Source organism: Schistocerca serialis, chromosome 8 (assembly GCF_023864345.2).
Source record: "Schistocerca serialis cubense isolate TAMUIC-IGC-003099 chromosome 8, iqSchSeri2.2, whole genome shotgun sequence".
NCBI lineage: Eukaryota > Metazoa > Arthropoda > Insecta > Orthoptera > Acrididae > Schistocerca > Schistocerca serialis.
In genome coordinates, this window is record NC_064645.1 from 216,409,658 (window position 1) to 216,433,269 (window position 23,612).

Consider the following 23,612-nt stretch of genomic DNA (forward strand, 5'->3'; position numbering starts at 1 on the left):
ATGAATATTGAAGTCACTGATGTGGAAAGAACTCTGGGAGTACTTCAGTGTCATGACATACAGTAAAATCAAAAGTAGAATGCAAATTGAAATGTTAATCTAGTGTTTATTTATACAGTTAATCTAGTGTTCATTTATATACACTCTAGAATATATTACCACATATAGATAAACACTGCCCTCCCAGCTCCTAAGTCATGAAAAATGTATTGCTTTAGCAACAAGGGCATATTTTAGACTAGTTAGTAGTATTCAGAAAATGCATGTTTATTATGGTTTTTCTTCCAGATAGTTATGACAATACTGCAATCACTAAGTTGAATCAAAATTAAAAAAAAAAAAGAAGTCAGAGGCAAAAAGTAACCTCTTATGTTGATAAAACTATACTTATCATTGTGACTTATTAGAAAAATGTATGCATGGAAGTTTACTTTTTTCAATAACAGTATAAAAATCATGGTGATCATTCACATGTAAGTTACAAATTTTGAATCTTGCCTTAAACTTTACATTTGAGCCAATACAGATTTTAACTTAATAAGCAATTATACCACTACTTCATGCAGTTTATTAACTTACGTTCGATGAGAAGATGCATGCTGGATTCAGCACGCTTTACTTCATTTTCAAACACACAGGAGTAGACACCACGATCAGAAGGGATCAAAGTATTTCCACCAGGTCGTTTGCTACCAACAAATCTTAATGAACTTTGCACAGTTACAACACCCCGTGGACCAACATTTTCATCGGTGGAGACTTCTAGGAGGCTAGAGTCAGGTGTCAGCTCTCTCCCATCTTTCAGCCATCGAACTACAGGTCTTGGCTTGCCTTGTGCATTGCAGACTGCACTAAATTCTGCATCGCCAGCCCTGCACAGACAAATTTTTCAACATACTGCAATGTACAGTACTGACAAAATACATGTAAGTAGTCTTAACTAGAACAATATTATGAAAAAGACAGATTGCTACTCACCATAAAGATCACATGTTTAGTTGTAGGCAGGAACAATTATAATACTGTTACATATAAGCTTTCAGCCAAAGCCTTCTTCAGAGAAGAAAATCACACACACACATTCACACAAGCAAACATACCTCACAGACTCACCGCTATCTCTGTCCACTCTAGCCAGACTGCCAAGAACAGCCAGTTTGGCTGGAGTGGATGGAGACAATGATCATGTGTGTGTGAAGTGTGCCTGCTTGTGAGAAAGTGGGTGCATTTTTCCTTTCTGAAGAAGGCCTTGACTGAAAGCTTATATATGACAGTCTTTCCAGTATGTCTGTTTGCAACTCAGCGTGTCATCTTTACAGTGAGTAGCAATCTATTTTTTCACAATATTGTTGAAATTCCAACCTGGGAATTCCACTGTCTGAGCTAGTCTTAACTAGAGTACAATAGTCAGACCCACAAAAAAACTGATCTACTTTCATATAAATAAAGATACTGCAGCAAAAGAAAATCTAAATAAACTGAAAATTAAGGTCTGAGAAATGGCAGTAAATACACAACATGCAGCAATGACTAAATTCGGCAATAACAATTATATAAAAGACAACAAAAAGTATTAGTTAAAAGGCTTATTTAAAATTTTACTTGAAAGAAGCTTATTTGCATAAACTGGGAGGATGCCAAAATTATAATTTAATAATGTACTAACACATTATTTGAAGAATGTCGACAGACTTTACATCAAATAAAATGTAAGTGTTGAAGGGAGATTCTTCTTGTAGAATTTTCTGTGGGGATGTTCTTTGAGCTGTTTTAACAAAATTATTTGCATTACAATCTTCTGTATTTGTTCTTTTGTATGCAATTTTGATGCAGTAGTAGAAATGATTCAGGACTATATATCTGTCACATTTGCTAATTTTTGTTTTATTTTATTTTACATTGATCTGACAATAAATTCAGAGATCAGAAGATTAAAGCCTATCAACAGTTTCAGAAGTTATATGAAGGAGACAGAATAATTAATATAGTGACTTTTCATTGCTTCAGTAACCAAAATATAAGTGGAACAAAATTACACACACACACACACACACACACACACACACACACACACACACACACACACACACACACCAGAATTCTGCAAAAAGAGCAACTAAGAACACTCACCTTTTTGTTATGTGTGGCTGCAGTTTGGCAAGAAATCTTGGTGGTTGGTAAACCTCAAGTGTAACCGATGCTGGTTCCCCAGGTCCCATTTCGTTGGTGGCCTGGCACATATAGCGACCCTCAGAGAACAGTTGTGCCGATGGTATGCTGTACTTCGAGCCTGTTGCCAGCACTGTAACTGCATTTCCACCGCTATCACCTATGCCACTACCGCCACCGTCACGCCACCACCTGTACTGAGGCACTGGCCAGCCAGGAGGATTTGTTGAGCAAGTCAGGGTCACACCTGATCCCTCCTGTGCAACAGGACGATCTGGAGAGATGGAAGCTTGGCCTGGTCGGTGCCGCACCAGGAGTGATATGCTCGCATTCCCCACCTGCAATTTGAAAGATCAGATAGAATGTTTCTCTTTTAACTAACTCTCATTCATTTCAATAGGAAATTATTAATAGGCAGAAACTGGTCAGTACTTGCTGTCAGGAGCCACACTTTCTAGCACTGGCAACAGAAACACTTGTAGCTAATGATATTAATTGTAGCTTTTAGAATGGAACTAGGCATCCTTTCTTCAAGGAGAAAAGAATGACTTCTTAGAAAGGGAGGGAGGTTTGGGTGGAGGTCACTTAGACCTCAGGTTGAGAGTGACACATCTGTTGTGTATTCAATATAAGAAGATTATTAATCCAACATACCTTCTCAAGTCGTCCTCTGCGGGGTCCTGATGGATTGAGGTAATTCACAGCTCTGCAGGTATATGTACCAGCAGCCTCAGCTGTTATTCGACTCAGCAAGAGAGTATGACCATTCTGACGAAATTCAGGGTGTCCCTCTCGTACCCACTCAACTGTGACGGGGGCTGGATTGCTTGAGACATTACATCTGGAAGGTACAAATATAAATTTCTAGTTACTCATTTCCAGAATCAGACTAAACAATTCAGTGACAAACATACAAAATGCAGTCCACAAATCACTTATATTAAATGAATAAGTTGAATTTATAATCATCTTTATCAAGCACAAAATGAATTAGTACTTTTTCAATAACTTTTCAAACTCAGGAAAATCATAATGGCTGGCACATATGTTTTATGTTATTCTGGCTTACAGTTTATCCACTGGCAAGTACAGCTCAACATTTTAACACATGCACAGAAGTAAAGTTCTCAATTTTTGCATTATTCTACTGCAGATACTTCAGAACAACAAAAATGATTGTTTTTTCTGATATTCGTGGAATTGTGTATTTTCTATGGGTTCCAGAAGATCAAACTATTAATCAGCATTATTAAACTGAGGTTCTTGCTCAACTCCATGAGAAAATAAGAAAAAGCGACCTAATTGTGGAAGAACAAATCATGAGTTCTGTACCAAGACATGGCACTAGCTCATGCCATATTGTCTGTTAGGAGGTTACTAGTGAAGTACAGCATCTCAGTGTTAGACCACCCACATTATTCACCTGATCTACCACCATATGACTTATCTATTCCCCGAGCTCAAATCTACATTAAAAGGAACAAGATTTCAGTCTGTTGAAGCAGTAAGAGAAAAAGCAGCATGTGCCATTAAGGAGCTCACTGTTTCCATCAATGGAAAACTCACATGGAGCATTGCAGGGGGAGAGGGGTATATTGAGGGTGACAATCACAAAATATGTATGTTTTTGAGATAAAATGCTTTACAGCAGTAGTCCCTTTATTTTACAGCCACACCTCATACATTACAGATGCATCTGTATATCTTCATTTGAAGGGAATGACGACCAAGGAAATTGCAGAGGACATGCGAAATACACTTAAGGGCAGCACTGCGTCTTATGCAACTCTGAAAAACTAGATCGCCAACTTCAAATGTGGAAGAAGAGTGTGGAAGATGCGCCAAGGAGCAGAAGGCATGTCACTGTTGCCACAGATGAAACAATGACACCAATTCACAACACAATTTTGCAGGATTGTCGAACAAGGTTGGAGCCCATTGAAACCACATTTGGAATCTCTCATAGGTGTGCTCATGCCATTGTTGGGGGTATTTTGGGAATGCAGGAAGTTTCATCTCAGTGGGTCCCAAAAGACTTGAATGCAGATCAGAAATGGGAGCAGTGTTGTGAAGAAATCGTCTGCCAATTTAAAATGGATGAAGACGGCTTTCTGCTAGATGCGTAGGAAATACTGTTTCAGAAATAACAAAAGCAACACTGTGTGAAATAGCCACAGAAATTAATGTGGGACGAATGATGAACATATTCATTAGGACAGTGCAGCAAAATATGGCATTATTGAGCTACGGTAGAAGACCGATGCAAGTGCCTTCGGTAACAGCACAAAATCTTCTGCAGTGCCTCTCCTGGGCTCATGATTTCAGTTGGTAAGAGTGGGTGGTAGTGTCTGGGTGTGGTGCAGACCCTAAGAAGCCGTGGACTCAAATTGTTTACAACGCACAATGCAAGCTGGTGGTGGCTTCATAATGGTGTGGGCTGCATTTACACGGAATGGACTGGGTCCTCTGGTTATTGCAGAATGAGATTTTCACTCTGCAGTGGAGTGTGCGCTGATATGAAACTTCCTGGCAGATTAAAACTGTGTGCAGGACCGAGACTCGAACTCGGGACCTTTGCCTTCGTGGGCAAGTGGTCTACCATCTGAACTACCCGAGCGCAACTCACACTCCGACCTCACAGCTTTACTTCTGCCAGTACCTCGTCTCCTACCTTCCAAACTTTAAAGAAGCTCTCCTGTGAACCTTGCAGAACTAGCACTCCTGAAAGAAAGGATATTGCGGAGACACGGCTTAGACACAACCTGGAGGATATTTCCAGAATGAGATTTTCACTCTGCAGTGGAGTGTGCCAGACCGAGTCTCAGTCCAGCACACAGTTTTAATCTGCCAGGAAGTTTGAATTGATTATTGATTGGAAGTGGTTAAGTTCAGCTACTGGGAGACCACTGCAGCCAAGCAACGGTGGAGTTTTTATGGGCAATAATGTGCCATATCACCAGGCCAAAATCGGTTTGAAGAATATCTCGGACAATTTGAGCGAACGATTTGGTCGCCCAGATCGCCAGACTCAAATCTTGTCGGAGATTTACTGGACGTAATTGACAGGCCAGTTCATGCACCGTATTGGGCTCTGGCAACACTTTCTGAATTACAGACCACTACGGAGGAAGCCACGTTCAGTATTTCTGCCGGGGACTTCCGACGACTTGTCGAGTCCCTGACACGTCCAGTTGCTGCAGTTTGCCGGGCAGACAGAGGTCTGTCATGATATTATGAGGTATTCCACGATTTTAGTCACCTAGTGCACCGGCAAAGGATGGGCACATACCTTATTAATGTCCACTAGTAGGTGCCTGGACTCTTTTGATCAGATGGGGTCTGTTCGACTTGATCCAAATTGGTTGGTTGTTTGGGGAAAGAGACCGAACAGCGAGGTTATCGGTCTCATAGGATTATGGAAGGAAGTCGGCCGTGCCCTTTCAAAGGAACCATCCCGGAATTTGCCTGGAGTGGTTTAGGGAAATCACGGAAAACCTAAATCAGGATGGGCGGATGCGGGATTGAACCGTCGTCCTTCCGAATGCGAGTCCCAAATTTGTCGGTCTGTTTGCAGGGGGTATTGAGAGTTTGGGATGATCTGGGTGGGTGGAGGGAGCAAGGCAGGGGAGAGGACAGGGCGGGCGAGGTGTGGTGGTGCCCTCCCTTGCCCCTCGATGGCTGAGCCCTCGGAGTAGAGTGCAGGATTTGGGGGGGGGGGGGGGGGGGGGTGTCTCACCTGATCTTGACGGTCTCGCCCTCCTCGACCTCGCGGTGGCTGACGGTACCTCCGGCGCCGCTGTCGATGGAGACCATGGGCGCGTACAGCACCTCGAGCAGCACGTCGGCCTGGCCCGGGCGGTCGAGCCCGTTGCTGGCGGAGCAGGTGTAGCGGCCCGCGTCCTGCAGCGTGACGCGCGACACCGTCAGCTGCTCGGTGCTCGCCATGACGTGGCCCTCGCGCGACCACTCGATGGAGGTGGCGCGCGGCCGCGCGTCCACCGAGCACCGCAGCGTGGCCGTGCCGTCGCGCTCCACGCGGTACGGGTTCTCCGGCCCCACCTCCACGCGCGGGAAGTCTGCACACCGGTAACAACACTCGCTCAGTCCTGCACTTAGGTATTCAAATCACTGTCATCCTGAAGGTGCTCCTTCAGCCACCAATCTGGAAATAACTAAACGAACTCGTGCAAAACACAATAGATGAAGTTAAACTTCTTGAAACAATCGCTGGTCCCTTCCAAATTGTATCAGCAGTCAGACAAGGAGGCTGTTTGCCTCCACTATTATTCAGCTGTGTCAAGATGTTGAAAAATCAGCCAACCAGTGCCAAACAAAGATTTATTAGCCCTTCACCTAGGTTTCGATGCCGGCCGGGGTGGCCGAGCGGTTCTAGGAGCTACAGTCTGGAACCGCGCGACCGCTACAGGTTCGAATCCTGCCTCGGGCATGGATGTGTATGATGTCCTTCGGTTAGTTAGGTTTAACTAGTCCTAAGTTCTAGGGGACTGATGATCTTAGAAGTTAAGTCCCACAGTGCTGAGAGCCATTTGAATCATTTTTGAACCGAGGTTTCGTTGTTTGTAAAAAATCTTCTTCAGGAGTAGTGACTCTGAAGATCTGAAGCAGATATTTTTACAAATATCGAAAGCTGGGTCAAGGCTAAGAAACCTTTGCAACTGGTCGGCTGATTTTTGAACCTCTTCAGATTTACACAGTTGCTTCCGGAATGAGATTTTCACTCTGCAGCGGAGTGTGTGCTGATATGAAACTTCCTGGCTGATTACAACTGTGTGCCGGACCGAGACTCGAACTCGGGACCTTTGCCTTCCGCGGGCAAGTGCTCTCGGTCCGGCACACAGTTTTAATGCGTCAGGAAGTTTCATATCAGCGCACACTCTGCTGCAGAGTGAAAATCTCATTCTGGAAACATCCCCCAGGCTGTGGCTAAGCCATGCCTCCGCAATATCCTTCCTTTCAGGAGTGCTAGTTGCTCAAGGTTCGCAGGAGAGCTTCTGTAAAGTTTGGAAGGTAGGAGACGAGTGGCAGAAGTAAAGCTGTGAGGAGGGGGCGTGAGTCGTGCTTGGGTAGCTCAGATGGTAGAGCACTTGCCCGCGAAAGGCAAAGGTCCCGAGTTCGAGTCTCGGTCCGGCACACAGTTTTAATCTGCCAGGAAGTTACACAGTTGCTGTTTCGCAGCCATGTTTAAGATTTAAGTGTGTGCTTGGAAAAGTTGCAAAAGAACGGTAAGCAAATAAAAACAAACAAAAAGCTGATCTTATATATACTATACATGCAAAAGTTTGTGTGTGTGTGAGAGAGAGAGAGAGAGAGAGAGAGAGAGAGAGATAGTGAGATAGTTTGTTACTCCTTCGTGCTGAAACGGCGGGGCGGACATAGTGTCTAGATAAACCTGGGTAGATGGAGAGAAGTAATAAATCGTTTAGCCTTCGCAGACCAGCTTTTAATAATAGATGAAACCTTAGAGAACGCAAAGAATAGACTATAACTTCTGAAGGAGACAGATGAAAAGGCAAGTCTACAAACATCATCTGAAAGAACAGAACAAATGACCAGTTAAAGTAACTCACTATGTATTTCAAAAAGCAAGTATGGCAATGTCAAAAACAGACATTCTGAAATATCTGGGCGAAAATATAAACTTAAAAAGCCAAATAGAAGAAACTGAAAACAGAACTGAGGAAATAGAAAGAGCATGCGTGGAAATGAAATATCTGAAAAATAAAAAATTTATCTAAAGATGTTAGATTAAGGAATTATAATACAGCTGAAAAAACTAGAAATCCTCTATGCTCGAAAACACTACCTTTATCTGGATACATAAAGGGGTCAGTAGGTCCAATCAAGAACAAATTTTTTGGACTAGATATGGAATTGTACGCTCTATGGACACGCACAGAGAATGAAGGAAGACGACTAACAAAGAAGATCCATATATTCTTACGAAAATAGGCAAAGAAAATGAGTGGGGAGCCAAGACAAAAAAAGGGCTTAGAAAAAATACAGTTAGGACAGATGACCTTACTCAATCAAATTCAGACTAGAGGCCAAGAAATTCAAACGTTTTGAAAAAGATAAAACAGAAAAGCAACTGGAGTCCAACGGTCAGATGAGAGGAAAAAGAGCTCATTCTGAAAAAATGAAATTATTTTGGAGAAAGACGAAGGAAAAGATAAATTAATAATTATCTTGGCGTGGCACTTAGTTGCCCCGAAATGAAATTTAAAAAAGATCATTAAATTAATCTACAGAATGAAATATTAACGGCCGTATTAAAACGTTTTTCGAAGAGGACTGACGACATCTCTTCACCTTCCATTAGGTCATGGTCTCATGCTTTTTGCCTTTTCTTCTCCCTTTCTTTTTCTCAAACGTGAAGGGCAGCCCGCTACGAACATTGGTAAAACCGAAATAACATGCCGACTCCGTAGCAGCATTGTCCCAGATCTGGGAAAATGTTGTTATTCGTTCGCAAGGAAGGAGATAGGTACGACAGAAAAAAAAGATAAATCAAATGGCCACCTCTTCGTAACGTTCGAGATACCAAAACTGTTACCAAATACGGAAAAAATGAATTTACTCAAGCTAAGGAAGAAATTTATTGAGGAGCAAAATTATTCAGCTGTTAGCATCGAATATTGTACAGAAAGTTCGGCATGATCTCAGAGCATGTGCTGTTTAATAACATTTGCGGTGAAAAAAAAATGTGAATTTTACCAATCCTAAATAGCAACACAACTATGAGAGTAATTAAGCGATCTAGGGGAGAGGCGTTATGCTGTAACATAAATCACAAAAATCATAAATAAAGGTAACAGCCCATCGACAATTATAAAATTAAATGACAACTTTTTCTCGCACAAATAACATTTGAAGAACTCTCTATCGAAGACCGTGAAATACGTCCGGCTCTAACAACAGTTCTTTATGTCGTCAATGACTCCTTTGGAAAACTGATATGAGGACTTTTCAAACTTAGGTTATTTCCATACGGCTACATATCAACTACCAACTCTTTTGCCATTTGGGGTTTAGAAGCAAATTCTTATTTCGTATTGTTACCTCCATTTCAAGAGAAGATATTCCCACTGAGGCACTATACTGAAAAACAGTATTGCAGTTATTTTCACAGGAGCATGTTATTTTCATGGAAAGCACGAATACTGTATAGTATAGTTGGACACCGCGAGCACGTAGTACGCTCTTCCGTAAACAGATGGCGCGCAGTGCTGGCAATTAGCTTTAGTTGTTATTCCAGAGACTGCTTATACTGTAGAAATGTTTCGCTTTCCTGTTTTGAACGGGAAAAAGAGTGAAGGCAATTCCCTGCGACTGGTAATTATTAGCTTTGTAACTGAAAATTAATACAGTAACAATACCCAAAGCTAGCATCTGTGTTTGTGGAACGGGATGCGGAGCATCAGACGAAGAAAAATACCGTATATGAATAGTGTACGTTCCATTCCTTCTTTTGCTTTGAGCGTTGTTATCACTTTACCTGGTTACCTAGAAACGGCAGATGCAAAAGACTGGAATACATTATTTTCTAAGTTTGTTCATGTAGCGTTGAAAAGATACGCTTCTGGACATTAATTCCTACTGAAAATGGTACCTTCTCGTTACTCACACCGTCATGAAAATCTTTAGTACGAAACAGAATTCCTTCAGTAATTAATTCAGAAGTTATTAAGGTCCACAGACCAATATGTCACTTGCTATGAAAAAGAAACCACCCAGCGTTAAGCCAGAAAGCACACGCAAGGTTCGGCCTGAAAGACCAGAAGCTTGATGCATGTGTGCACTAGCTCATCACAACCATAGCTCATTCGATATGCGCCCGTGTTCACCAGCGCTTGGCGAAGAGCAGATGAACCGATATCCGTAGCCTGACGTGAGTCTACCGCGCTGGCGGGAAGGGAGCATTTCATAGCGCTTCCGCATTAAGGCTAATGCTTGGCACATTAGTTATTTATGGGCCGTTGCTCTGATGTCCTTTGGTGTCGTAGCGCTAAATTGTCTCGTGGAGTGTCGTGTTCCCCCACAGGTGGCAAGCTATTAGTAATTTGCAGGGAACCACATTTCTGTATAGCCAGAGCCGACTATATTGGGCTCGTTCTCAAGGAAGGGCTTTTTAAAATTTCACCGGCCCTGTAAAGCAGACGGCGGCACAAGGGCTATCCTGGGAGTGGCGTTAATGGGTTTCTAGCCCAGGCGTCCTCTCTGGGCACTTTTAAGAGGATTTGACACCAACAGCATCTCTTCTGCCTCAAGGAAGCCGACAGAACTGAAGGGAGTGCCAGAAAACATAACAGCCGGCTGTACGAAACAGGTTTGGCACCCAGGAAGTCTGCATTATTCATCATTGTCGTTAACAGAGGTCGAATGTTTTCGGTCTGGATGCAATCTGAGCGCGATTACTGATTCGCGGAAATATGGGAGGAAATTATTGCAAAAAATAGAATCGCATCTATGATACAAACGACATTAAAGATGGTAAATAATAATAAAGTTCAAGCTGAAGTAAAACATACTACCAGCAGAGGCAACATGTTCTGATGATATTGTGTGTTTTTCTGTGGAATGGGTTGCTACAGGGGCCTTCCTAGAAAAAATGGTCTAAATTATTTGCTATTAGAAATACTGCTGTAATTTCTACAGAAAGTGCTTGATGCTTATTGCAAAAGCACTTCGCTTATATCACATCAATCAACAGAACAGCTATTTTGTTTTCGTTTCCGTGTTGTTTTGTGGCCGTATTGTTATGCACCCGTTTCGTTATGCGCTCTAGTATTAATAAATGTGCAATTGCTTGCACAGTGCATCTCTGTAGTGCCGATAGTAATGTGGTGCTTCTTTAATTAGTTGCTGTTGTTTTAGGGCTAAACATATGTAAAGTAAAGGGACAGTATACCCAGAAAGCCGGTCGGTGTCGCCGAGCGGTTCTAGGCGCTTCAGTCTGGAACCGCGCGACCGCTACGATCGCAGGTTCCAATCCTCCCTCGCGCATGGATGTTTGTGATGTCCTTAGGTTAATTACGTTTAAGTAGTTCTAAGTTCTAGGGGACTGATGACCTCAGATGTTGAGTCCCATAGTGCTCAGAGCCATTTGAACCACACCCAGAAATTTTGTGCGTAAATAAATTAATTTGCAGGCTGGCTAGAAAGCATTCAAGGCGATGACACAAGAGCATACTGTAAATTTTGCCGTAATATTTTGTTAGCGTGTTCTGCGCAATAATAAGCCAGAGTGACGTAAAAAAGACACAGGGTAGCGGCAGCACCATTGTCAATAAACAAAAATACCTTTCAAAACCGTGAAAGAGTATTCAGAAGTGAATCAGGCTGAGGGTTCCATTGCGTTATTTGTTTCCACCATTGGCCGATCATGTCATGTCATCACTCAAATGATTTGTGCATGAGTTAATTTACAGACAGTAATATTACCAGAAAACTTAAAATACGTAGAACAAAATGTAGTGCAGCTATAAAACATGTAATAAAGCGGTATTTTGTGGATGTCTAGCAGTTGGGTCGAGCCTGCTTACAACCTGTCGAAGCCATTGAAGAACTGTTATTGTTGTTGTGGTCTTCAGTCCTGAGACTGGTTTGATGCAGCTCTCCATGCTACTCTATCCTGTGCAAGCTTCTTCATCTCTCAGTACTTACTGCAGCCTACATCCTTCTGAATCTGCTTAGTGTACTCATCTATTGGTCTGCCCCTTCGATTTTTACCCTCCACGCTGCCCTCCAATACTAAATTGGTGATCCCTCGATGTCTCAGAACATGTCCTACCAACCGATCCCTTCTTTTAGTCAAGTTGTGCCACAAACTCCTCCCCAATTCTATTCAATACCTCCTCATTAGTTATGTGACCTCCCCATCTAATCTTCAGCATTATTCTGTAGCACCACACTTCGAAAGCTTCTTGCCTAAACTATTTATCGTCCACGTTTCACTTCCATACATGGCTATACTCCATACAAATACTTTCAGAAACGGCTTCCTGACATTTAAATCTATATTCGATGTTAACAAATTTTTCTTCTTCGGAAAAGCTTTCCTTGCCATTGCCAGTCTACATTTTATATCCTCTCTACTTCGACCATCATCAGTTATTTTGCTCCCCAAATAGCAAAACTCCTTTACTACTTTAAGTGTCTCACTTCCTAATCTAATTCCCTCAGCATCACCCGACTTAATTCGACTACATTCCATTATCCTCGTTTTGCTTTTGTTGATGTTCATCTTATACCCTCCTTTCAAGACACTGTCCATTCCGGTCAACTGCTCTTCCAAGTCCTTTGCTGTCTCTGACAGAATGACAATGTAATCGGCGAACCTCAAAGTTTTTATTTCTTCTCCATGGATTCTAATACCTACTCCGAATTTTTCTTTTGTTTCCTTTACTGCTTGCTCAATATACAGATTGAACAACATCGGGGATAGGCTACAGCCCTGTCTCACTCCCTTCCCAACTACTGCCTCCCATTCATACCCCTCGACTCTTATAACTGGCATCTGGTTTCTGCACTAATTGTAAATAGCCTTTCGCTCCCTATATTTTACCCCTGCCACCTTTAGAATTTGAAAGAGAGTATTCCAATCAACATTGTCAAAAGCTTTCTCTAAGTCTACAAATGCTAGAAACGTAGGTTTGCCTTTCCTTAATCTTTCTTCTAAGATAAGTCGTAGGGTCAGTATTGCCTCACATGTTCCAACACTTCTACAGAATCCAAACTGATCTTCCCCGAGGTCGGCTTCTATCAGTTTTTCCATTCGTCTGTAAAGAATTCGCGTTGGTATTAATTGAAGAATTAGCAAAGCGTTATCCGAGGAGACTAGCTATGAGTTAAATGAGCAAAATAAAATTATTAGAATATTAATACCTTTAGAAAGCCTACGCTCAGCTGGATCAAGCCCCTCCCGAAACAAAATCATGGATCCCCCACTGGTCAACAGTCCAATGAATATCACATGAACAACTCGTTGCGCTAGTGCTGACCTCTAGTGCTGATTCCGAGAACTTTTCAAACCACCCTCGTACTATGTGTATCGTTTCGGGCGATTCTGCCTGTGGCCTTTAAGCACCAGCCGCCAGTGGGCAAGAAAGTTGTCCCTGTGACTATAACGTTACCACCCACTCAGGGAGGCTGGCCAGCGGCCGCTCTCTGCAGGTACAACCTCGCCCGTAATTATATGCAAATTCGTTCTGGCCTGAGCGCGCGCTTCTCGCTGCCCATGTGGCGGCGAGCGCTGCTAAGTTCTACACTCCCAACACCGTCTAAGTTCTGCCCCCACTCCGCGTGCAGTAGTGCCGTAAGGTGGGGCCGCCCAGCGGACAACAGTAACACGCACAGCACAAAGTTAGGCGTTCTTTTGTCTCCAGGGCACCACAGCGCCGCTGCAATTCTTGTATTCACAATTACACATACTGTGACCTCGGACTCTGCAGTGTACTCGCCCCGAGAGACAGTTGCGTCATAATCAACTTGCTCCAAGAGACCACTGGCGCTACGTTGTTTTTTGTGAAAATAGTAACACTGTGGAGGGAGCATCAAACGAAATATAGTGAATGTTGAAAATAAGCTCTGACGTGTAAATTATTAGATTGCAGGGTATGGGAACCGAAACACACCCTCTCAACGACCGACCAAATTTTTTTTATTGTTTTATTTTCGCATGACACCATTCATCAGCCACCTACATACCGTGTGACTGTAATCAAAGTGCAACTGATCACAGGGGGGCAGCGTAACGTGGTAGATTCTCTGAAGCGTTAATGCAGAACCGATTTAACACTGGGAAAAAACTTTATTTTTGGCTATCAGGTGCAAATCTGGCGCTATGAATACAAAAATGACGTGTAGAAATGTTTCCAGTGTAATGGATTAGGAACGGAATGTGGGCAGAAAAGATCGAACAAGTGAGAAAGGAATAGTGTTGAGTTTATTATTAACCACTGCTTACACAATTTGTTCAATGTGAGCACCGGAGATGTCGACGATATGCTGTACAACGCCAAGTTTGCACCTAGTGGCCAAAACTGGAACCAATTTTTTTTTCAGTGTAAATCGGTTCTGCAGTAATGCATTAGCATAGCTATCAAGTTTCATGACCGTATGATAATTACAGCCCACACTGGACCTCCTAGATTAGCTTCAAATTATAACTGCCTGGTACATAATACATCTGGAAGATTATAGATTAAGGTTAAAGACAAACACATAATTACAGTAGCTTGACAATCGGCAGAAAATACAGCAAATGTGATTACAATAAGAACCAACATTAAAATCACTATTTTATATTTTATGCCTGTTCCTTATATAGTTACTTGCTTCGACTAAAGAGCTGTATAATTCAGGAAGTGTCCTTCCTGACAGACATTGAGATCACATGCTGAGGATCATCTATATTTTTTTTAAACCTTCAGTTATGAATTATAAATAACCATTTTAGGGAGTGCAAAGCAAGAAGCACAGAGATTAGAAACGAAAACGATAACTGGATAACTGAAGCATAAAATGAGAGCATGGAAATAATATTTGGAGAATATGTATACTTGCTGAGAGGAAATGTTAAACGAAAATGAGAATACAATGCGAAAAGGTGAGAGGAGAGATTCAGTTCTTACGTGTGCATCTCAAAAGGTTTGTATGAACTCTTGAGGGAGACGAAATACCATCAGAACTCTTATGGGCATCATGCCAAATATGGGAGCAACAATACAAAAGTTCCAAAACTAAATTTGTGACACTGAGGAAGTTTCATTATATTTTCAAAAGAAACTAATTATAAAAGTGAGAATTAAAGCACAATTTAGTATCACACCTGTCAAAAATACTCACAAGAGTACTTTGTCAAAAAATTAAAGGGAAAATTGAAATTGGATTGGGTTTGGAAAAGCATTTTTAGCACTACGTCTGAAAATAGAAAGGAGATTTAGGGAATACGAGGAACCATATTTTCATACATTTCATCGTGTATTTTGGGGAAGGTCTTTGGCAAAGTGAAAGAGGATAAAATCTTTTCCATCGTATCAACTATACGCGTACCAACTACAGAAAAACCCGTTCTCTCCATGCAAAACAGTCGGGAGTAATGAGTACTGACAGAATGCTGGTTTGCTCATAAGCGTCAGTCATATTTGTGTATTGAATACGCAGTGAGGGAAGTAAAGGACTGTCCCGATGTGTCATGGACAGAAAACCAGCATGCTTCACTAATGAGATATCAGTGGTCGTTAAAAGTGAGTAGAAATTGAGACAGACGCTGAATGATATGGAACGTGAGCGTTTGGTTATACTATACAGGATAATATACAGTCCACAAAACGTTCGAAAAAATCGGTACAGATAAGTGAAGAAGAATAACGTAAAACATAAAACAGTATGTGAAAGACAAACTCTCGAAATCCTTTACACGATGTTTTTAAATGTTCTGTGTGCCCACCTTTCGTCACACGGTGTACACACCCCATCGGTACGCCAATTCCGCCCATATCAAACTAGCATACCATGACTGACGATAACATCAACTGCCGCAATGCGGTCTCGCAGATATTCGAGTGTCTGCGGTAGAGGTGAAACACAAACGTTAAAATGAAGTAACCACACAATAAATATCAATGCAGAAGTGCAGAGTGCGTCGTCGTGGTTTACGGCTGCAATTTGTACAGCTCCACTCTTAAACGCTTACGAAGGATTTGCTACAATGTTGGCTGAAGGATGTTCGATTCTGCACGAAGCTGGTAGGTAAACTTCGTAGAGTTCGCAACATAACGTCCCTCACACAGTACATTGTCTGTTCTGACACGCCCCGTTTTGGTCGCACAAACATCCATCCCCCTCGAATTTCTTGCATCACTTCACCATACTGTTGTAAACTGGCGTTGTTCTTTGAAACTTGCTATGGACAGCCCTTTGCTCATTCATTATTGACTGGCAGTAGGCAGGTCCTAGAACACAAAATACTTTCGCCGCCATTTGCAACAGCTACGGTAGGTGTCGCTCCTTTCGGCAGATTTCGAAACTAACTTCCTAGCACCAAATAAAGAAATTTAGGGTCTCTCTTTCCCGTACTGTGTCATTTGTTACGTTATATTTAGCCACTTGCCTATACTGATCTTTTAAAATGTTTCACAGATTTTATAATTAAGCTGTACATATAAATAAAAAGGAAATTTAACTAGTGGTGTACACAGCAGGCGGGCTTGCTGCATTGTCAGTCGGTATTCAAATGTCTTGTGAGCTGCTGGACTTCCCGTAATTATTCTTAACGATTAATCTGAAGTCGATGAATGTTGAAACGTACGATGTTTCAGAAAAGTGATTAACAGTTGCGTTGAGGACTTCTTTATTTACTATTGGGAGTTGCCTGATGTAAATGGCCTTATGAATGAATTTTATTTTTATGAATATGTCATTGTAGTGCTGATAATACTTTTCGAACCACTGATTTTTCAATTATTGTGTTATAAGAGTTACACAAGTTTGATTTCGAATGAGTGTAAACAAATTCGTTAGTGCTGCCGAGAACTGATTCAGAATTGTACGACGTTAACACCAATGGCTCCCGTGATTATTTTGTGAATGCGCCTTCTTCTGCAAAAACCTCTCGGCAAATTGGCAGACCCCGCCTACCTTTCCACTTTTTTGTGTACCAGAAAATCGATGCGTGGTGCTCCTCGTCTTTCCGGGAAATATTCAATGCAAATTTGCTGGCATTAGTTTACCTTGTAGAAAGAGCTCCCACCAAGGACGCTGGGATGTAAGACGAAAATGAGCGTTTTTAGGACTCGTTAAGAAAGGAGAAGCGAATTTAATGAAAAGCGCGCAGTTTCGTCGGAATCTTTCGAGTGGGAGCGGGCTGTTCCTATTGGCATGTTCTCTTCTGATACTCGTGCCGACGGACGTGGGATATAATTAGGGAGCACACTCATGCCTTACAAGGGATGTTCCTTCGCAGGTAATGAGAAGCGAAAGAGAGGCCTTTTGTTGGAGGCTCAGGTGCACAATGCGATTTGCGCTCTCGCTTCCAACTAGCTGAGAGGAAAGGCTTTGCTAATGGTATTGTTGCGTATTCCGTACAGGTAGCTACGTCGTTACAGAAAATACAACTGAAGTCAAGTACAGCAAAATGAATGAACGCTTTTCAGCTTTTCTTTGGTACTCTGCATAACGTTTAAGGAATGAGGATAGCTACGTGTTTCACATTCCCTCGATAATTTAGAAAGCACACTCTATGTCATTTATACGATCAGCATTTAGTATTCTTTATGGCGATCTCATGTTAGCAGAACCAGAGACAAGAATGAACATTAATGTTTCTTCTAAATATGAAAAAAAGGCGGAAATCGGACGGGTCGCAATTCTGTACCGGACTGTTTATTGTACTAAAAGTGAGGTGACAAAAGTAACGGGTTAGCGATTTGCCCATATACACCGACGGTGGTAGTATCGCGTACATACGATGTACTGAGTTGATTCATGTGAAAAGGTTTCCGATGCGATTATGGCCGCACGGCGAGAACTAACAAACCTTGAATGCGGCTTGGTAGTTGGAGCTAGACGTATTTATTTCGAGAATTGTTAGGGAATTCAATATTCCGAGATCCACAGTGTCAAGAGTGTGCCGAGAATACCAGACTTCAGGCATTACCACTCACCACAGACAACGTAGTGGCCGACGGCCTTCACTTAACGACCGAGAACAGCGGCGTTTGCGTAGAGTTGGCAGTGCTATAAGACAAGCAACACTGCGTTAAATAATAGTAGAAATGAATGTAGAATGTACGACGAACTTATTCGTCAGGACGGTGCGGCGAAATCTGGCGAGAGAATTGACCCGAGAGCCTTTGCTAACAGCACGACACCGCCTACAGTGTCTCTCCTGGGATCGTAAACGTATCGGTTGGATCCAACGACTGGAAAACCGTGGCTTGGTCAGATGAGCCCCGATTTTAGCTGGTAAGGGCTGATTCGAGTGTGGTGCCGACTCCACAAAGTCATGGACCCAATTGTCAACAAGCCACTGTGCATGCTGGTGGTGGCTCCATAATGGCACGGGCTGTGATTACAAGGAATGGACTGTTTCTTGTGGTCAAACTGAACCGATCATTAACAGGAAATAGCTGCGTCCGCCTACTTGTAGAGCATTTGCAGCTATTCATGGACTTCAAATTTCCAAACAACGATGGAATTTTTATGCGTGAGAATGCGCCATGCTATCGGGCCCCAATTGTTCGCGACTGGTTTGAAGAACATCTGGGCAACGCCAGCCAACGATTTGACGACCCAGATCGCTTGACGTGAATCCCATCGAAGATTTATGGGACATAATCAAGAGGTCGGTTCGTGCAGAAAACCTGCTTCGGCAACACTTTCGCAATTATATCCGGCTATTGAGGCAGCATGGATCAGTACTTTTGCAGGGGCCGGAAACGAAAACTTTATTAAGCTTTCCAGCATGTATGATACCGTACCAAGAAGAAGTGGACTTTGGAAGTAAAAGAGAAACATTCAATCGCGTTAACAGCACACTCACAAAAACTGAAAAAAAATTCTGGGTAAGTACGAGTACGACTAACGCACTGAGGGTTCCGTACAAACTAAATTAAGTACATAGCTAGTTCATCCATCCTGGAAATCGAGAATCCCAACGATATTTGTCAGTAATCGATATCGACACCGCCAAGATATCGGTCCAACGAACTTCAGGACTTTCGAAAATGACAGGAAATATTTTTTCGCTTGATATAATTACAAATTAACAATTTTCTGACTTTTTCTTTGCTTGTACTGTAATACTTTGCTTGTTGCCAAATTTCACGAGTCTACATCAACGGGCAGTACCATACAGATTTTGATGAGCGATTTCTCGACTATGGAAATATGCAACATAAATGGTCATATCTTTTGATTGCACTGAATTAGAAGCTTCAATCTTTTACGCCGCCAAGGGACCGTTGACGTTAGTGTACGACACAGATTTCAGATTGATACGTCCACCTTTCTTGAGGAAAAGGGTTTTAAAAGTCGGACAGACAGACAGACAAATGGCCAACAAATTGTGATCCAATAAGAGTTCCGTTTTTACCGATTGAAGTATGGAACCCTAAAAAGTAAGGTAGAGAAACCAAAAAGAATTGTTACAAAACCATGGCTATTCTTACTCTCCGATATTTAAACGTCATTTGAATTCTAACGAAAGAGAAATAAGGACTATCCGATATGACGTTTGATGAGATCGTAAAGTGATACAAGAAAATAAATGTAGAAATAAGAGCAGAATTACATGTACGAAGTAAAAATCTGGACTACAGAACAAAACCGAGAAACATTTCAATGCAACTAACCGCGCTAGTATTCCAAAAAAAGATCAGCAAACGGATTGCGACTAGCAAGGAAAAGAAGGATGGACAAATAGAGCCTTTAAGACAATGACGTCGAAACAGGCTGCACAACCTGCTAGATAAGGAAAGAAGAAGATAAAAGGAGTTTCAGGCGCTGCTGAGTCTATAGAAAAAGTAGCTGTCTTTGTCCTACGTCTAGCGTACTTGCGTACTATAGGTAACAAGACAGATTCGTATACCGCTTCACGAAAGATAATGTCTCAATTCTTTTTTTTTTTTTCATGGTGGGCTGACGGATAATGGGATAATGGTGTGCAGGGCGTTAGCAAGTTGAAAGAGAAACTGAATTCTATTTGTTGTTTTAGGCAGCCCTTCCTAGACAAATTTTTGTGGTTCCGTAAGTAAATTGTTAAAAATGGAACTCTTATGATATCACTTTCTAGCCCGTCCGTCCATCTCTCTCGCTGACTGTAAAAAACCCATTTCCTCAGCAAATGGTACACGTATCGAGTTACAATTTATGTCAGATATTAAGGACTACTGTCTCTTACCGGTATAAAAAACTGAAGCTTCTACGTCGACGCAATCAAAAGTTCCAGCAATTTATTTCACAAATTTTAATGCAAAATCACTCATAAAAACGACAGAGTACTACCCGTTGCTTACAATCATTAAATAGGGCGGTAAGAAGGAAGGTGGCCTAGTACAAATAAAGAAAAAATGCAAAAATTGTTTATTTGTAATTATATGACAGGAAAATAATTTTTTGTTCCTTTTTTATCCAACTGATAATTGTCTGTCCGTCTGTTAAGACCCCTTTTTCTTTGGAATGGATAGACTATCAAATTGAAATTTGTGGCACATACTACGGTCGATCGTTCCTTGGAGGTGTAAGAACTGTAAGCTTCTAAGCCAACGCAGTGAAAAGATACGGTCGTTTATGTCACATATTTTCATACTCGAGAACTCGCTCAACAAAATCTTTAGGGTACTTCCGTAGCCCTAGGATCATTAAATTTGTCAAGAAGCAAGGTTTCACAGCACAAGCAAAGGAAAAAACCGAAAATTGTTAATTTATAATTATTTCACACGAAAAAACTGCTTTTCTGTCATTCTCAGAAATCTTGGAATTCCTGAGGCAGTTATCTTGCGGGTGTCGATATCGATAACAAGCAAAAATCGTCGAGATACTCAATTCCTGTGATAGATGAACTAGCTACATGCATAATTGAGTTTGTACAGAACCCTCGGTCCGTGATTCCTGTTCGCACTTATCTGGATTTGTTGGTATATTGACTTTATCACCAGCATCGGAGTGAAATATTGTCAGTAATGGAATAGACGAACCTGATGGATAAATCGATGTGACTGAGGACTTGAACAAGGACGTGGTCCACGCGCTTTAAGCTCTTAGCTGACTATGTATTAACGGGCACCTGATACAGCAGCCCACGTAATGTGCGAAACATTTCAGAAGGGCTCCTGCCGATGAAAGTTTAAGGCTTGAATGGGAAATGCGCCACCAACAACAGCGAGAGAGCACCGGTGAGTGGTGTTGAGAGCGTGTTATCTAGAGAGGGCATTACCAGGATGGACGCTAATCTCTCTGTTGCGCCCCTCCTGAGCGCCGAGCGGAAGCAAGGCATCTAAGGCTAACGCTTCGAGGAGACCATCAATGCCGAAGTGGTCTCCTCTCGCTCCAACAACTGCGATGGGTGTTTCCGAAAAAGCTTTCTCCAATGAAGAGCTACTTTTTTCTTTGCCTCTAGCACCTGTCACCTAAGTTTTCCTCGGTCGAGCGATAATATCGAATCCCTGAGCGGTTGGTTTTCGGCAGACATCATTCTAAGGCCTCTTTTCCACGAACAACTTTCGTGTATCAATGCGAGGGTGGTTTGATGCGTCTGGTACATTTCCACGAAATAATGGAACTGTTTTTTCGCCTTCATGGTGGGTAATCCTGATTATTTCTGGGGGCATATAAAAAATTTCAGCAATATACAGTGTACAGTTCATTGCTGACAGCCATCTGAATGTGTATGTGTGTCGTCTGCGATTGAAAATGGAGAAAAACCTAGTTTCGTGCTGTCATTAAACGTTTTCATTTGAAGGATTGGACTGGCGCACAAATCAAAACAGAATCGAATGAAGATCCCACGGACTCTACACCTTCACTGAAGACCATTTATTTTTGGGTTAATGAAGTTAAACATTGTCTGACAAGCACCGAAGACGAAGCATGCCGTCCAGTTGAGATCACCACAATATCTATGACACGATAATGGAAGACCGCCGAATAAAAATTCGTGACATTGCTGAGTGGAGGCTTCTCAACTGTAAGAGTGCATAGTATCCTGCAAAAAGAACTGGTTATGAGCAAGCTACGTGTGAGGTGGGTGTCGGGATCGTTACACACCGGAGTCAACACGGCAGTCAAAACAGTGGACGAAGGCTCATGAAAGTGCACAGAAGGCAAAGATCATTTTGTCACCCAAAATGTTTACCATTTTGTCATTTGGTAGGGCGCTGGCCACTGTTTTTTGGGATTCCCAAGGAATAGTCCTCATAGAGTACTTGAAGAAAATGCATAACCATAACTGGACCTTCTTATGATACGTTGCTGGATCGTCTGAGAACTGCGTTGGCACGCAAAATTATGCTCCTTCACCAGGATAATGCACCACACAACACATCAGATAACAGTGCCGAGTTGGGCTTTTATTCGTTCCTCATCCACCCTGTTCACCCGAATTATCCTCAGGTGTTTCAAAATGGTTCAAATGGCTCTGAGCACTATGGGACTTAACAACTGTGGTCATCAGTCCCCTAGAACTTAGAACTACTTAAACCGAACTAACCTAAGGACATCACACACATCCATGCCCGAGGCAGGACTCGAACCTGCGACCGTAGCAGTCGCGCGGTTGCGGACTGCGCGCCTAGAACCGCTAGACCACCGCGGCCGGCTATCCTCAGGTGACTTCTTCCTGTTCCCTAATATTAAACTTTGACTTGCTAGGAAGAAATTTTTGTAAGTAGGCTGTTTAGGTTCTTATATTGGTAACGCCGCCGCCACGTAGCGCTCTCTGTATGAAAATGAAATCACTGGCTGTGCTGTGTGCAGTCTGTGGCTAGCTCGCATTGTTGTCTGCCATTGTAGAGGGGCAGCTGGATGTTAACAGCGCGTAGCGTTGCGCAGTTGGAGGTGAGCCGCCAGCAGTGGTGGATGTGGGGAGAGAGATGGCGGAGGTTTGTAATTTGTCATGAACTGATATATATTATGACTTGTGATGATATTAAGGTAAATACATTGTTTGTTCTCTATTAATATCTTTCATTTGCTAACTATCCCTATCAGTAGTTAGTGCCTTCAGTAGTTTGAATCTTTTATTTAGCTGGCAGTAGTGGCGCTCGCTGTATTGCAGTAGCTTGAGTAGCGAAGATTTTTGTGAGGTAAGTGATTTGTGAAAGGTTTAGGTTAATGTTAGTCAGGGCCATTCTTTTGCAGGGATCTTTGATAGTCAGATTGCGTTGCGCTAAAAATATTTTATGTCAGTTTAAGCACAGTCATGTATAATTGTTCAAAGGGGAAGTTTCATTTTCATCAAAAGAAGTAATAGCAGCAGAATTTGACAGAACCTATTTTTTTGATGGAATGAAAAAGTTGGTGGATCCCTGGACCTACTGTCTATTCCTCAAAGGAGACCATGTCGAGAAGTAATGTGAGTTGTGTACGAAACAAACATTTTTTTCTTGCATTTTTACCAGACGTATCAAATCATCTCCGCAGGCTCCTCGTGGCAAATGGGTCTATTACTGTGCCCCAGGCGTTTTATTCCTGTACTGCGTCTTGCCTATCATGAGTGTTCTCGTTTGCACGCCAGAGCCCAAATAGCATGTATTGTGAGAGCTGCCTATTGTGCAGTTTGGCACCTTAACTGCAAAACTGAGGTTATGAAGAACTATTCTTTTTACGAAAAAATCGAAATATAGTGGCAGAATCTAGAAAGAAGGTCTTCACATTCTTGATACCTGAGACAATATTGAAAACTACGTCAAAACATTTTATTT

The 23,612-nt window shown here is 42.1% G+C and overlaps 1 protein-coding gene across 1 annotated transcript in view; it reads right to left on the minus strand.

Annotated features, from left to right (window-relative positions):
• LOC126416934 (hemicentin-2) overlaps positions 1-23,612 on the minus strand; it is a 116,135-nt gene that overhangs the window by 18,840 nt on the left and 73,683 nt on the right. The window contains exons 4-7 of the mRNA XM_050084815.1: positions 5,906-6,245; positions 2,824-3,010; positions 2,131-2,507; positions 580-872 (exon numbers count right to left, since the gene is read on the minus strand). Coding sequence (XP_049940772.1) covers positions 580-872; positions 2,131-2,507; positions 2,824-3,010; positions 5,906-6,245 — 1,197 coding nt within the window. The remainder of the gene's footprint in view (positions 1-579; positions 873-2,130; positions 2,508-2,823; positions 3,011-5,905; positions 6,246-23,612) is intronic.